The 17,118-nt window shown below is 33.0% G+C and overlaps 1 protein-coding gene across 2 annotated transcripts in view; it reads left to right on the forward strand.

Moving 5' to 3' along the window:
• The window catches only part of Rip11 (Rab11 interacting protein), a 149,430-nt gene that overhangs the window by 86,939 nt on the left and 45,373 nt on the right, over positions 1 to 17,118 (forward strand). For both annotated transcript variants that reach the window (XM_075362408.1, XM_075362410.1), the window contains exon 7: positions 4,654 to 4,796. In XM_075362408.1, the coding sequence (XP_075218523.1) occupies positions 4,654 to 4,796 (143 nt within the window). The remainder of the gene's footprint in view (positions 1 to 4,653; positions 4,797 to 17,118) is intronic.

Genomic DNA, 17,118 nt, shown 5'->3' on the forward strand with positions numbered 1-17,118 from the left:
TACATATAGAAAAAGCAACACAAATTTTGTATATATATGTATATTACTAAAAGATCTCAAAAATAAAAATATTAAGTAAACGTTAAATCATTTTTATTTACAGAAATGAATAATAAAGGTATAATAATTTTTAAAAGAAGTCAGAAATTTTTTACTCAACCTTTTTGACTTCATTTTCTTGCCACTTTGTCTCACCGATAGAATGCATTGGCGACCTTTGATTCCTCAGTTTGTTAAGAAAACATAAGATTTAAAACAAAATGTCAACACATTCAAGTTTCAGTAAAAACGAAGGAAAGAATACACTGTTATATTTTTTATAGTAATGGAATTAAAATAGAATCATGTTGCCTCTAAAACACTGAGCGCTTCAAGTTTCACCTATTTCATTTTTGAATTTCATCCATGACAGAATCATTAACTAACATCTCTATTCATAACATGGCATCCATTATTTTTTGATTAGTTAGTTTCTTCTTTATCACACCAAAATTATTTTTTTTCAGTATCTTTGATGTGAGAATTTTACTTAACATCTTATAATATTTGAAATTTTTTTTTTAATCAGTATTCCATGTGAAAATATTTTTCAGTGATTGTCAGTGTAATTATTTTTACAGATGACCACACTAGTAAATATTCAATTTTTATTGCTTTTAAAAGTTATGTGTTACTTTTTTGTGACATTTAGGTAATAGAAAACAATATAAGAACCCTCAAATTTGAAATTACGTTGAACAATAAATTTAATTTTAAACATGAACTCACAACTCACGCATTTTGTTTTTGTACTAAGCCACTAACAATAGGTAAGAATTTTACAAAAATATCAATATTTGCTAATGCTAAATTTTGTGCATGACTAAATTTGTTTTTATTAACAATCATTTAACTTACAAAAACTTTTCAAATGTAGAGAATATTTTTTTTATAGACCCATGCCTTCAATTAATTAGACAATATTCTTTGTTATAATAGACTAGAAGTGCATTCTGCCCAATATTTTTAACTGTTCTAAGATGTTACAACCTAACTACTACATATTAGTTGATAATGAAATATTTCTGAAACATTACTATGTCCTAAAACTGTGACTACGTTTGTTTTTTTACAGCCTGGAAAAGATTCTCTTTTTATCATTTTAAAATTTAGTCATATTTCATCCACATTGAATAGTTGGTCATGTTTTATAATCTTAATAACTGTCAAAAACATTTTTGTGATAGTTTTCCTTAAATTAGGTATCAGATATAAGAAATACTTTTTTCCTTTGTTCCATGAACAAGAAAAGAGTGAACCAAAGAAAAGAATATTTTTTCTTAATTGGGTAGTTCATTGGTTTTCTATTAGATAATTTAATACAGTCCCGTTCAGATTTTTCTTGTAATTATTTTATATTTTTACTGACATCCCCATCACGGCTTTGCCTGCACAATATGGTTATTTGTGTTTCCCATCTACCCATCTGAACCCTCATGTATTTATTAAACTCATGCTTGTGAGAATAATAATGATAAATAAAAATTGAACTCGGTTCAAATTATTAAAAAAAACTGCCAGTGTATTGTAATTTCTTCAGAGCAAAGTTTGATCGGTACAGAACCCACAAATTGGTTTTTAGAGTTTCCATCGTGGCCTCATTCACAAAATACATAATCAGAATTATAAACATAAGTTACAATCACAATGTTACCAAATCTCATAAAGATTGATTCAATAGTGGTAGCAAAAAATTAAAAAAACTTAAAACACATTTTCTTATCCCTTAAAATATTAAAATTCAAAAAACCTGAAAATGATTTTTAGATATTTATCTGAAGATTATTTGCAAGCCCTAATCAAGTGTTCTCATTTACTGTAGTCGAAAATGAGGAAAATTTGCAATCATTGCTCAGAATTTTTTTACTTTTTTTCACCCCTTTGGTCAAATTTCAAAAAAATCTAGAAATCTGTTTTTAGATATTCACATGAAGATTACACACACCAGAAATCAAGTTAATATCTTCATTTGTTACCAAGAAATTAAAAAAAAAAAAAATCTCACGTTACTCCTTTTCGCCACTTTAAATTCAGAATTTCAGAAAATCCTTTCTTAGTGTGCACTTACACCGTAAGAAGAATGTGTATAAAAATTTTCATCAAATTAACTCCAGTAGTTTTTTCTAGGTATTGATTATGACTCACTCACGATATGTTCTTTTATATATACACAGATAGATAACCATATTATTACATTTATTAGTTTGAAACCAACAAAAACGTAACACTAGATCTGCAACAACATTGCATAAAATCTCATCTTTTAGCTTTACACATGCAAAAAATTCACACCAAAATGGAATGATCTCACTTTCAGACTACCCTCTGCGTAGTACTAGCTCAACAATAGTTTTGACTTAAACCTGTTTAGATATAGTACTGTCTAATGTACACCATAATTAACAAGCAGCTTGATTTGAATTATAACATAAAACTTGGAATTAGAATTATAAAAGATTGGCATCAGGACCAATATATAATAAAATGGAATGAATATGAGGTACACAAACATATGATGTTTGGCATAATTAGAAAAAGAAAATGTTAACATCTGTTATTAATACTCTACATACAGTCCTTTGTATGTTACCTCTTATTTACATGACTGCGCAAAAAGGAGTGTAATGTATTTTGGGTGTATGTTTGTTCCACCATAGCAGCTCAACGGCTGAACCGATTTAGATGAATGACCCCACGTTATAATCCTTACATTATCAGGAGTGTCATAGGCTGTATAAGTATGTATATGTTTAAATAGATTTCAAAAAATTGAAAACTTCTGTCAGATGAATGAGTCATTTTTTAATAACTAACATCTCACGTATGAGATACAAAGTTTCTGAATCATTCAGAATGAAGGATTGATATGCGAGTTATTCAAAATCGACTCGCTCATCTGATAAATTTTTCAATTCTATCATTTGATAGATTGAATGAGTTTTATTCATGTAACTAGTGTTTCAATGTGACTACCCAAAAAGGAGTGTTATTGTTTATATTATGTAGCAGTTTTGCTCCACCATAGCAGCTCGACAGTTGAACCAATTTGCATGAGCATGCGTTGGAATCCTTACGTTACCAGGAGTATCATAGGCTATATAAATGTGTATATGCGGTGTGTTCAAAAAATAATGAGAATTTTTGTTTTTTGGAAAGAATTTTATTTATTCATCTACATTAATGTTATCCCCTTCAAAATAGCCCTCATTAGATATTATACACTTATGCCAGCGCTTTTTCCAATCCCCGAACACTTCTGGAATTCTTCGATCTTTGGAATAGTGTTCAGCTTTTTCAGCAATTCACTTTTAATCTAATCTACATTTGTAAAATGATGGCCCTTTAAGGTTCTCTTTATTTTTAGGAATAGAAAAAAGTCACACAGGGCCATGTCTGGTGAATATGGCAGCTGGGGAATCATTACAGTGTTGTTTTTGGCTAAAAATTGACAAACAAGCAATGAAGTGTTAGCAGGCACATTATCGTGGTGCAAAACCCATAAATTGTTTCACCACAAAACCAGACTTTTTTTTTTTGGATTGCTTCACGCAAACAGCGTTAAACTTGTCCTGATTGTTTGACCGTGTGGCAAGAACTCAAAGATGCACTACGCTGTTAAAATCAAAGAACACTGTGAGCATAACCTTCACATTCAACCGTACTTGTCGAGTTTTTTCAGTCTTGGTGATCCAGAATGACTCCACTGGAACGATTGAGCCTTAGTTTTGACATCATATCTGTAAATCCATGTTTCATCACTTGTTATGACATGTTTCAGTAGTTCTGCATCTTTGTTGACTTCATGTAGCAACTCCTGAGCAATTTCCATTCGCCACTGTTTTTGTTCGAAATTCAGCAATTTTGGAACAAATTTTGCTGTCACTCATTTCATACTCAAAACATCCGAAAAAATTTTGTGGCATGAGCCAATTGATATCCCAACATCATCAGCAACTTCTCTCATTGTGATTCGGTGATGATTCATAATCATTTCTTTCACTTTTTCCACATTTTCATTGGTTGTTGATGTGCTGGGTCATCTGGGGTGCTCGTCATCTTCAATGTCTTCACAACCTTTTCTGAAACACTTATACCACTCATAAACCCTTGCTTTACTCATAGCAGACTCACCAAAAGCAATATTTAAGATTTTTAAAACAGTGCTACACTTTATTCTATTCTTACAGCAAAATTTAATACAAATTCTCTGATTCATTATTTATACAAACAAAAATTCACCGATCATACCAAAACACATGTTATTCTTTTGACAGCTGACAAAAGACTAAACATCCAATATGGCTAAAAATGTACAGATACTTTTCAGACACGTTTACCGATACAACAATGAAAAATTCCTGAGAATCGGACTAATACAACCCGTGAGATTTCAAAATTCTCATTACTTTTTGAACACACCTCTTGTATGTATATATAAATATTTGTTTAAATAAATTTAAAAAATCTGAAAAAAGTATATACAAAATTGTTATCCACACACTCTTTAATTATCCTATATTAAACAGCAATATTTGTCAGCAATGTATTTTCTTGGCAGTCAAGTTTTTAATATTTATCTCTTGTTTATAGTAAATTTTGTACTTTAATTTCCAGGCAGAAAGGTAGGGAAAAATCGTAAAAACGATGAAGATAATGATCAAGTAAATTCACAACTAGGATTGGGTGTTTCAAAACAAGTACCTGGTGAAGCTGATCCTGGTGTTATTAGTGAAGGCGAAAGTGAGGATGATTTCACTGTAAGTCTTAGCTTTTTTTTTTTTTTTTTTTTGTATTATTGAATATAAAGCTGAGTATGAAATCATAAGTACTAAAATTTTAATATATAAATCTATTAGTAAAATATTAAATTTTAGTATGCATTGTTAGTTAATATTCATAATTAATGAATTTTTAATGCAGTTTTCAATTTACTATTTTTCTTCTTGCCAACTATATATTTTCATTTGTGAGAAAATGTTTGGAATCAATTTTTTTTTTAATATTTTGTTCAGTGATTATATCATTTTACCTGAATCCAAATGGCAATCTGTTTCATGCATCATTATCTTAGTTAAATTTGATTTGAGTGTTATTTTCTGCCCTTCCTAGCATTCTCACTCTAACATTCATAATTGACACATTTCTGCGTGGTTTCTAAAGGAGTGTTAAAAGTAGTTATGAGAGGTAATCAAAATTGCTCTTTCCTTTCTCCCATTCTCTATTTCTAAAACCTTCATTCTTAAAACTCTCTAAAGGTACTCTGAAACTTAAAAGAGGTATTCCAAAACACATAACTACAAATGTTAGTGACAATACTAGAAAGGGCAAAAAATAACACTCAAATCAATTATGATTATCCCAGAGGAACTATAAAACAGTGTGAAAATTAATTAGATTCAAGTCTAACTCTGTACCAAAACACACCAACTGTGTTTTATTCTTAAAATTAGTGTTGACCATTAGGTTTACTTTTCTTCTTTTTCTGTTCAGTTATTCTATAACTTTATTTTCTTATGAAGTTAATTTTCGTAAAAAAATGTCAGCCACAGAATTGCTTTGATCTTACCATTCCTGCCAGATGCTACACAAAGCATAGGCAGCATTAGATAATTGTCTTTGGCTATGGATTATTGTATCAGTTAGTTTTTTTTTTTGTTGTCTCAGAAGAATATGAGTTCTATTTGGAAAGTAACTTTTGATTCATTATTAAAAAAACACTAATTTATTATATACATTTTATAGCTACATGTTTTAGGTACTTTTCTTCATAATTGCCATCTAAATTAAGATACTTGTCATATCTATAAACAAGTTTTTGAATACCCTCATCGTAAAATTCTACCATTTGTGAATTAAACCAGGTAGTAACACCGTTTTTCAACTTCTCGTCATTTTAAAAATACTGCATTGCTTATTATTTTTTCATTCTTGGAAAAAGGTGATAATCACTATTGGAGCCAAATTCCAGGATGGTTAAACAACTCCCATTTGTCGATTTGGTGTTGAGTGCATACTGCAGTATGCAAATGAGCATTGTCATGAAAAAAAAAAATTTCTGAGAATCAAGCAGCATCATTTGTTATTTTATGATTCTTCTCAATTTCTTCAATGTCTCACAGTAAGATTCAGTGTTAATTGTCATGCCTCTTTCCATAAAATTAACCGAATCTCAAATTTTCACATCAACTACAAGTTCATTTGTGACAATTGAAGTGAGAACTTCTTTCATTTTTGTTGTGAATATTTGTTTGACCTTCCGAAACATACAGCACCATTGTCTTACAACACTCATGATATTCCCTTTAAATACTGCACATATTTCATGATGAATTTTAGCAGTTGACAAGTTTTTTGCATGTAGGAAACAGATGTCGATACACATTTCATATTCGGTGGGATTTTCTATAAAGCAGCCATTTCGAACGAGAGTTTTACAGGAACAAACAAGCAAGTGATATTTCCAATAACACTAGTAGAAATGAACGGTGCTATTCGACTGTGTAAAGATAGAATCGCTACCCCCCACTCCTTTGCACATTACTGAGGACCAGAAGTTAATTTCCAAATAGTCCTTGTATATTAACATGATCAGTACATTATTCAGATAAGCTTGTACTCTTTAAATTTTATATACTTTACCTTATTCTGAATAAGAATCATTAATCTTCTAAATTCATTGTTATGAATCCATAAACAAAAAATTACTTTTTTTTTTTTTTTTATTGAATTATAATTATGTCTTAAATGATACAGATTTTTTAAGATGATCTAGTCAGTGCATGCATGCTAAGCTTAATGTGGTGTCAATAACTTCTGCTTCTGTGTAAAGCTACATTAATCGCAAGAAGTTTACTAGACAGGTTTTGTGTGTGTGTTTGTGCGCGCGCTCATATATATATCAGTTGCATGGAAATTAATGAATTAATATTATTTAAAGTGCCTGTATTTATGTTAGTTATGTTCTTAAATTATGTTCTTAACTTCTCTTCAGTTAGTATAATTTATGATATCTGCCTTTTTATAATGATTAATTAAAAAAGATTTAATTAATAAATTTAAACAAAAAATTAAATCAGCAAACCATTTTCTTATTTCTGTTTGATTTACAGTTTTCTCTTTTTACTAATTTTGAAACGTTTTGTAGGGGTTATGATATGGTAACCGGTATGGAGTTTGTCTAGTTAATTCATTTATTTCAAGCTGTTCTGATTTTGAACTATTAGTAATTTAAACTAATTAAACAGTTTCTATTAAAATAAAATTTAAGCTTTTTATAGATAGTATCCAATATCAGGTGCATTTTTGGTTAGGTTAAGAACAGGTATTATGACTTGATATCTTTTCAATAAAATTAATATTTTTAGTGTAGTTAAAGAAGGTTTAATACTTAGTTATATATATTAAAAGACATTATGTTAGAAATAAATTAAGATAGTAAACCATGCATGCCTATTCTCGGTCACCATGTAGAGATATTTTTATAATTAATTTTGTTATTATACATAATAGTTGTTGATTGTTTCTCTCTGGTTAGAAAATTTTTTTACAACATATATTTTATGGATTGTAGAAATATCTTGTCAGGTTAGTTGTTATTTTTGGTGCTTCTTCTTTGGCTTTCAATCCATCAATTGATTGACAGCTGATCTCCATATGAATGGCTTTTGAGCCTTCTGTTTTATCAGTAGTAATACCAGAGTCTGTTGTCTTTGAAATGCAAATTTCTGTTAAAAGAGTTCTTTTTAATTTTCTTAATTTAAATTAACTTTTTACTTTTAAGTTGCTGGACCATTTACGTTTTAGAAAAAGTATCAACTATCTAGGGTATATAATATTTTTAATTTCTGTAGTTTTATTAGTTAATTTTTCACTAGCATCTATGTTAGTTGTATTTGTATCTGTTACAAGAATGCATAATCTATTTGATTGAAGTCAAATACGTGACTTTTTGCAGTTGGTTTTTTCCTATTATGCTAGTCATTATAGATAAGCTGAAAATCTTATTATTGTATAAAATATAGCATTTTTGAAGGTTATTTTTAAAATATTTATTGATATTTTTTATCAGTTAATTAATAAAAATTGTCTTATACTCAATTTTTACTCTGCATTTCAGAATTTTGGGAAAACATTTTTTTCCATAGAACTTTGGAGCCATTAAAAAATAAATTAAATTAATTTTATTAAGCATAGCCCATCGGTAACAACATATAAATATTTATATAATTATATTTTCCACTTACCAATATTCATTAATACAAACTATGTTCAAGTGCTATCAGAGATTACTACTCCATCCACAAGAACAGTGATAATATACTTTATAAATGTTTACTTCACATATCAATAATTTTAATGAAATAAATTTACATTATTGTTCCTAAGGATGGAATAGTAATCTTCGAAAGCACTTGAACATAGTTTCTATTAATGAATATTGGTAAGTGCAAAATATAATTATAAATATTTATAAATTAATGAAAATTATTTAAGATTCATAAGACCAATATAAATGTAAGGTACAATCAAAATGTTCAGAGACTACACTGGTTTCAAATAAGAAAAGTATAGCATGATGATGAATATGTACTTATCAGGAGATAGCCATAAACTTTATAAGCCAGAACACCAAGCAACATTGTCAAATTAGGGTACATATTTCAGTGACTGTTGGTAGTTGCTTGTTTTTGGTTTAAGTGTGGACTTAAAACTTGAAAGAGGAATGAAGATCAAAGTATCATTAAGACTCAGGAATTCAGCAGTGAAGGCACTTCAAATGATTCAATAAGCATTTTTGCAATGAACCACTGAGCTTGGTGCAGTGCTTTGAGTGGAGCTTGCACTTAAAGCACTGTACAAACTTGTCTAGAAGGTTATCATATAACCCTCTACGAGTACAATCACAAAATATATAATAAAAACCATGTGACAATTTGTACATGTTTTGACAGTAGTGATTTGTACTGTATAAAATGTTTTAAAGTAGAAAATTTGGTGCAAACTGTCAAAATTTTGGTTGCTTCCTATTTGGGTGCTCAATGGATTCAAATCTCTACAACTTACTTTTCTTACTTCTGATACATTTTAAGATAAATGGTTGCTGTTAATTAATACAAAAAAGACAATGTAAATCACAAACAGCGCTTGACATGCTTGAAAAGTAACATTTGTAAAAAGCATTCGATATGATAGAATTGCTGGTAGCAGTGTAATTGCTACATCAGAGATTATTTTGAATGTGATGTTCCTAAATTTAAAACAGGTATAGGTTTATCTTTTTAAATTTATCTCAGAATTTTCTTTGCTTGTTGATCTTACTGCATAAGCTTGAAGCTTGTGCTTGAAAGGTGGAATGGAATTTTGTAGTGAACGAAAAATGCCATGCCTGACTTTGATTCAAGCTCAGGACCTAGAAACTTTATTTCTAGTTTACTTTAATGTTACAATTTTCACTATATTTTTACAATATTAATTAAATGCTTGTATAAAGATAGCACTACAACACAAGAATGTGTTGTATATGGCAGCGTTAGTGGCTGGTTAACTACTTACTTTTTTTTGTCTTCAGTCATTTGACTAGTTTGATGCAGTTCTCCAAGATTCGCTATCTAGTACTAGTCATCTCATTTTGGTATACCCCCTACATCCTACACTCCTAACAATTTGTTTTACATATTCCAAACGTCTGCCTGCACAATTTTTTCCTTCTACCTGTCCCTACAATACTAAAGCGACTATTCCAGGGTGCCTTAATATGTGGCCTATAAGTCTGTCTCTTCTTTTAACTACATTTTTCCAAATGCTTCATTCGTCATCGATTTGCCACAACACCTCTTCATTTGTCACTTTATCCACCCATCTGATTTTTAACATTATCCTATAGCACCACATTTCAAAAGCTTCTAATCTTTTCTTTTCAGGTACTCTGATCATCTAAGTTTCACTTCCATATAAAGCTACACTCCAAACATATACTTTCAAAAATCTTTTCCTGACATTTAAATTAATTTTTGATGTAAACAAATTATATTTCTGACTGAAGGCTCGTTTCACCTGTGCTATTCTGCATTTTATATCACTCCTGCTTCGTCCATCTTTAGTAATTCTACTTCCCAAATAAAAAAATTCTTCTACCTCCGTAACCATTTTCTTCCTATTTTTACATTCAGTGGTCCATCTTCATTATTTCTACTATATTTCATTACTTTCGTTTAATTCTTGTTTATTTCTTGTGGTAATTCTTGAGTAGGACTTCATCCATACCGTTAATTGTTCCATCTAAATCCTTTTTACTCTCAGCCATAATTACCATATCATCAAAAAATCGTAGCATCTTTATCTTTTCACCTTGTACTGTTACTTCGGATCTAAATTGTTCTATAACATCATTAACTGCTAGTTCTATGCAAAGATTAAAAAACTACTTACTATGAACAGTTAATAGCATTTAACCTGTATATTGCACTTATAGGGGCAACTGGCCAGAGTTCACAGGTTCATTCAAATAAATTATCTTAATTAACAGTATTAGTTGTATTATTGTGTGATAGAAGTAATTCAGTTGGTACTAACCCAGCAGTCTACATTTCTTTCAGTTTGCTTACTCAGTAACAGTGTATTTTTTAATATTAAAGAATTTAAATGTATAATGAGTTAACAATTGTGTGTGTGCACATGTGCCATGAAACCTTAACAGAAATGGTGTTACAGAGCAGTTAATGAGAGCTGTTCACTAGAGTTAGCTGCACAATATCTTCCTTTCTGCTTACCAGATGTATAAATAAATGAGTTGTGAACCAAGGATATCGGAACGGAACGGAACACAAGAATGGCGGGAGTTACAATATTTCTCCCTACAGATCGCAGAGCTGGACAATGTCCCTTGCTGCTGTATTTTCCTATTATCAGGTGCATTTCATCGGTTATTTAGTGGCGGTTATGGGCGGTTAAATATGGGCTGGCACTGTTCAGTACTGGGTTTAGTGAGGCCCTGACGGCCTTTGCCCTTTGGGTTACATATTTAACATGTTCTCCTAAGGTAAGCCGTTTATCCAGAACTACTCCCAGGTACTTGACTGTTTTCCCTAAGGGGATTTTCTCCTGAGATTTCCAGGAGAGAAATCATCTTCTTCTTTCCTTCTCGTAGTTTTTTGTTTAGTCTGAACACCGAGTAGTGGTCGTCTGAGACCGGGGTGAGGTATTCATTCCACGATGTTGTGCCAGCAGCTGTTTCACTCTGTCCGTTTGAATATAAAAAGCCCTTTTATCATCGGGGACAGGGTGATTCGGTATCTCCTCCTCAGTCGGCGCTTTTCTGCTATAGCATCAGAGACGTGAGGTGTGAGTTTATTATGGATAGGCCTCGTGGTCTTTTCCGTAGAACTGTTTGACAGAGCCTCGGTCATTGACGATGTGACGCATTCGACCGTGTCGTCGATTTCCTCCGGGGTGGTCAGGAGTTCAGGATGCGCTGGTCTGTAATCCCGTTGGAGAGTTTCATAGAACCTTTTCCAATTCACTGACTTTCGGGTTATAGTCGGCGGGTCTCGGCCGCCCCCTGCTTGACCCAACTCCAGCAAGACAGGAGAATGGTCCGAGCTGAGGTCTTCTATCGTTTCAGTCATGACCGGAGTTGTTACCGCCTTCATGATTGCGATGTTGAGTACATCAGGTCTCGGAACTCTCCTTCGGGAGTGCTGTTATATTTATTTTGTCGCTGGAGGAGCCGGGAGTCGTTAACGCCTTTTTTGTGGGGCGTGGGGCTTCTGGGACCTTGGTGTGTTTTCCAGATGTCATGGGTTTGGCACCCACCCTCTTTGATTTTGCCGATTGTTCGGCTGCCTTTTTTTCCTGCGGAGCAAGCTTCATCGTAGGCTTGTTCGGCTTTTTTGCCTCCACTTTTCTTGTAACTATTGCCGGTTTAGGCTTTGTTGGTGTGGTGGTGGGTGATCCTCCTTTTTCCACCGTCACCGTTGCCGCCAATAAAACTACCTGTGGCTGCGGGCTCGGTTTTCCCCCTCCGGCAACTCGTGTCCAGCTACGTTTGTCAGTAACAGCGGACGTTTTCTGGGTGCCCTTTTGCTTGTTCAGCTGCTCCTTATGACAGCAACTGTAATTGGCCGGGTGCGGTCCCTTACAGTTTGCACACGAGGCAGGTTCCTCGCGCGGCTTCAGACATGTCGCCGTGTCGTGGTCTCCACCACATTTCACGCAGAGCTGTGCCCTACGGCAATAGTTCAACGAGTGGCTGAACTTTTGGCATTGGGGTGGCCCCCTCGAGACACAAATGCGGTCACCTTAATTCTACAATAGAATAAGTTTTCCAGGTCATAAATGCCCCCCTGGTGGCTGGCATTCGGTTTAAGGCGACAAGGCACGTGGGGATCTCCCTTCCGTCCCTCGTCGTCAGGTTTTTAACTGAAACTGCCTCGTAACCGAGCGAGGTCAGCTCCTCTTACCTCTTCCAAGTTGGCCCCATAAGGGATGCCCCGGATAACCACTTTAAGCTCCCTATCTTTTGGGAGCTGAAAGGAGTGAAAGGCGACTCCCTTGGAATGCAGAAAACTCTGTACTTCCCTGAAGTCGCCTTCGCTGCTTAGCTGCAGCCTTACAGAAAGCCCGGTACTTTTGGCTACCAGGCGCTCTCTTATAATGGCGGAGATTGCTCTCGCCAGCGTTGGCCACTCCTTGGGGCAGTTCAACATGATAGGTGGGATTTTTTCCCACCTAGTGATCGGAGGCTGCGAGGAATTTCCACAGCTAACCTCCATGGTGGCAGCTGCCGTTTCAGAGCTGCCCCTCGTAGTGTTCGGCTCCTCGGAGAGTTGATCACCCGTGATTACCGACCTACGCTTAAGACGTATTCTTGCTCCCACACCGTTATCTTTTCCTCCATCAGAAAACTCCGGGGAGGGAGAACGAGTGGGAGGAGGACAGGTTCGGATTAGATAGCTTTCCATTAAGAAAGAATCCGAAGAGTACTGCTAAAATTTAAATTAATATTAAGTTATTTAACTATTTTTGACTTTGATGAAAAGTCTCTCATAGAAAATTTAAAATAAAATAAGTAAAAAGGTTAAAACTAGAAGTAATTTAATATAATATAATAAAATGATGTATTATATTATATTTAATTTACATAAAGTCCAATTTAATGGCTTAATTAATTAAATTAAGATTAACTTATATGAAGTTAAATTAAATTAAGTAATATCAATTTAACAAAATATAATAACAGAGTTATTATATTTTATAAATATAATATTAATATTTATAAATTAAATTAATTTAAGAATTAGGAATAAAATTACTTGTAAAAGTTCAATAGTATTCACTAATATATTAACTTATAGAAAAAAATAATATTAGGAAGTTTTTAAACAAAGGTTTAAAACTTATCCGGTCGTTGACAATAGCTTTGGTATGTGACTGAGGGCCTGGGTAGGCGTCCTAACGGGATGTTGCCAACGTCACATGGTCATGGACACAGGTAGCTGGAAACGAAGCAGAACACCAATACACAAGCACTAATTACTCACACTAACGCAGGAGCACTATTTAACACAACCTTTCACATTCACTTCTCAACAGAGACTCCACAAAGGGTATACTTACTTCTATTTCCAGAGGTTCTGTTTAATAAAACATATGATGGCTGATAGACCTTAAAGTTCACAGGTATTCACTGCTTCTATAAAATTATTACATGTTTATTTTTATTTCTTCAAACTTTAATAAAAAACTGAAGAAACATCTTGATAAAAAAAGGTAATTTTTTATATGCAAAACTGAACTCAAAAATACATTATAAAGAAAATGAGTAAAAAAATTGTGCTGCTAATAGTTGAATTGAAATTAACTATTATTTCTCTGCCCTTTGAAAATAAGCAGAATATCATAATTTATTAACTTTTCAGTATATACATTTCTAAGTTTAAGAAATACACTCACAAACTTTTACAAAATATATATAAAATATGTAAATAATATTTTTTTTAACCCTTTACGGGCGGCGATGTTTTATGGCTGTGGGTGGAAGACATTTTCAAAAAAGGGTCATATAAAAACTATTTAAAGTAATTTAAAACATGCATTCATATATAAAAACAACATATCTTTTGTTTTTGCTGAATTCTGCCACAATCTGGTTAAGGAACACTGTTTAATTATCTTGCGAGACAAAGCTTATGTGAAAAGGGCACAAGTCTCACTGAGCGCACTAGAATTTGCAAACTATAGGTGATGATTTTGGTTATGTTTTACATTGAATTCTTTTCATGTAAAAGACAACGAATAATAATAGTAACATTTATGGTAATATAATAACAATAGCAATTTTGAAGTAGTAGTGCACCTAAGCAGGGAATAATATAATATGGTTTTATTATAATAATAATATAAATATTTTTATTTATTTCCTTCTGAATTTTTGTCTCAAACATCTTGTTGGAATTCAATTGAAGCAAGCCAAAAATTAAGTTTTGGAAGGAACAGTTTGTAAACAAATTATTCAAAAAAGAGTGAAAAACACAAAAAAAATAATGCACACGTCTTGTTACATACACACGGTCATTGAACTCATCTGATAACTGAAGTAAAATGGTTCCCAATCACATTATATTAGGAATTCCCACCTCAAAATGATTGAAAGAACATCTCCTGCTATCTCTTGGAATTTATATTAACTACGTGAAGACTAATAGCTGGTCAGATTCAGAGACTCATATATGGGTTTCCGCCCTCCAGCATAAATACAGGTAGCCCATATATGTGGGCAGTTTCTGCCCACGAAGGGTTAATCCTGTTGAAAGAGTGTAATTTAATTTCTTGTGTGTTCATTACAATAGTATAAATTTTTAGTAAAACTATTTTGAGGAATAGAATTATACATTGCAGAAACTGTTTTATGAATGTAAATTGTATGTGCGCATGTGTACACACACACTCACATACACATGCACACAGTTACCAACTTGATTGACAAATTGCTCTCTAACTATAACTCCTATGGTTTAATTACTACCATATGAAAAACAACATGGACTTGTATAAATCCATGTCCATTCCTTGAACTCATATGTATTTATGTGTAAGAGTATATATATATATATATATATATATATATATATATATATATATACACACGGGGGGGGAGGGGGGTGAATCAAATTTAAACCGGAAGTTTTGTTGTCATTGACACACAGCCAATGGAGAGGAGTGTGGCTTCTCAGTGTTGTACATAGGGGAATGCATGAAGAGGGTCCCACTCTTAGAAAGCCTCCTCACTACTTTTTTCTAGTCAGTATCACAATGTCAGAACAGGAGCTATCATCGTGCATTGTGCAATGTATTATTACATTTCTCATGGCAGAGGAGGGTGTGAAACCATCTGAAATTTTGAGAAGACTTTAGGCACAGTGTGAGTACAACACTTTTAAAAAGACTCAAGTGTGTGATTGGCATAACCAGTTTTCAGAAAGACAGAACTAGTTGAATTAAAGGTCGCCCAAGGACAAGTGCTACTACTGAAAACATTTGCATGGTTCTTCACCTTATCGAGGCCAACCGTCAATTATCAATCTCAGAAATTGCTTCTGATATCGAATAAACTATGGCAGTGCTGAAGCCATCATTACTGGTGATCTTGGATTTAAAAAATTGGCAGCACGATTCAAACGGAAACACAAATAACAAGCCATACTAAAGCTCATGTCAGGCTCATGCATCACAATAATCTCCACATGATATCCACGACATTAAACCAAAGGTTCAGTTATCACAATGGATTGGCAAAGGATCTCCACGCCTAAAGAAAGCATGTCAGCCTCAATGACAAGACAATAATCTACCACATGATGCCAAGTTCATGTATCTTTTATATGTTTAAATTTATCTGTCTTATTGTTCTATATATTTAAGAGGATGGATGAAAGGTACACTGAAGGGTTTGCCATTTGGTGTACCTATGGTTTGGCATGAACCAAAGGATCATGTAACTGATGTTGCTTTTGTTTAACAAGTGTGTCTGGAATTTCTAAAAAATCTAAACATACTGTAAAATATTCTTCATTGCAATCTGCAATCAGGCCTGTACCTCACAGTGAAATTATTCCAGTTCCTGAGCCACATGTGAATGTAAGTTTCGAAAGCAGCGATGAAGAATCAAGCAGGGTCCCTCATCTTCTCATCAAAGGTCAGAAGCTGTGTCAGCTAGAGGTGTGCAACAGCAGTTGTTGAGTCATTATCAAGCTGAAGAAGAATTTTTTTTTACATAGAATCTTGACGTGTGAAAATTGGATACACCATTACACCCTTGAATCAAAACAGGCAAGTATGGAGTGGTGAAAAAAGGGAGAAACTGCACCCTTAAAACCAAAGCACGACTGTCAGCTGGAAAGGTATTGGCCACAGTATTTTTTGATTTCAAAGGAGTTTAGCGTGTTGATTTTCTCCATGACCATCATACAATTTATTCTGCATACTACTGCAAACTTTTAGACGAAGCAAAACTCACAAAGATGTCAATTTCCAATCCAAGACGTCGTTCTGCTTCACAATAATGCTGAGCCCCCATACCGCGGCTCAAACTCAAGAAAAAATTGCATCCTTATTCTGGACTACACTGAGCACCCTCCATACTGTCCAGACTTATCGCCTTGCGCTTATCATTTGTTTGGGCCACTAAAAGAAACACTTGGAGAACAGAAATTTCAAGACAATGCTGCTGTTAAAGTGTTCATGCGCAAATGGTTGATGTCATGCCCACCTTCATTTTACAATAGTGGGATCAAAAAGCTACCTATCTGCTTGCTGGGGAAAATGTGTTTCCAAAATAGGAAATTATGTAGAAAAATAATATTGTGATTCTGTATTTTTATTTTCCTTCAGTAAATTATAAAACAAAAATTCCAGTTTATATTTGATTCACCCTCTTATAAACATAATATTTATTATATGAAATGTAAACCAAAACATAGTAATGAGATAAGTTAAACTTACCATATTAATTTCCAATACTCATCTTCAGTTGGTATTGAATTCTATAACTACATTAAAACATATTCGTTTTACAATTTTTCA

The sequence above is a fragment of the Lycorma delicatula genome, chromosome 4 (genome assembly GCF_047948215.1).
Source record: "Lycorma delicatula isolate Av1 chromosome 4, ASM4794821v1, whole genome shotgun sequence".
NCBI lineage: Eukaryota > Metazoa > Arthropoda > Insecta > Hemiptera > Fulgoridae > Lycorma > Lycorma delicatula.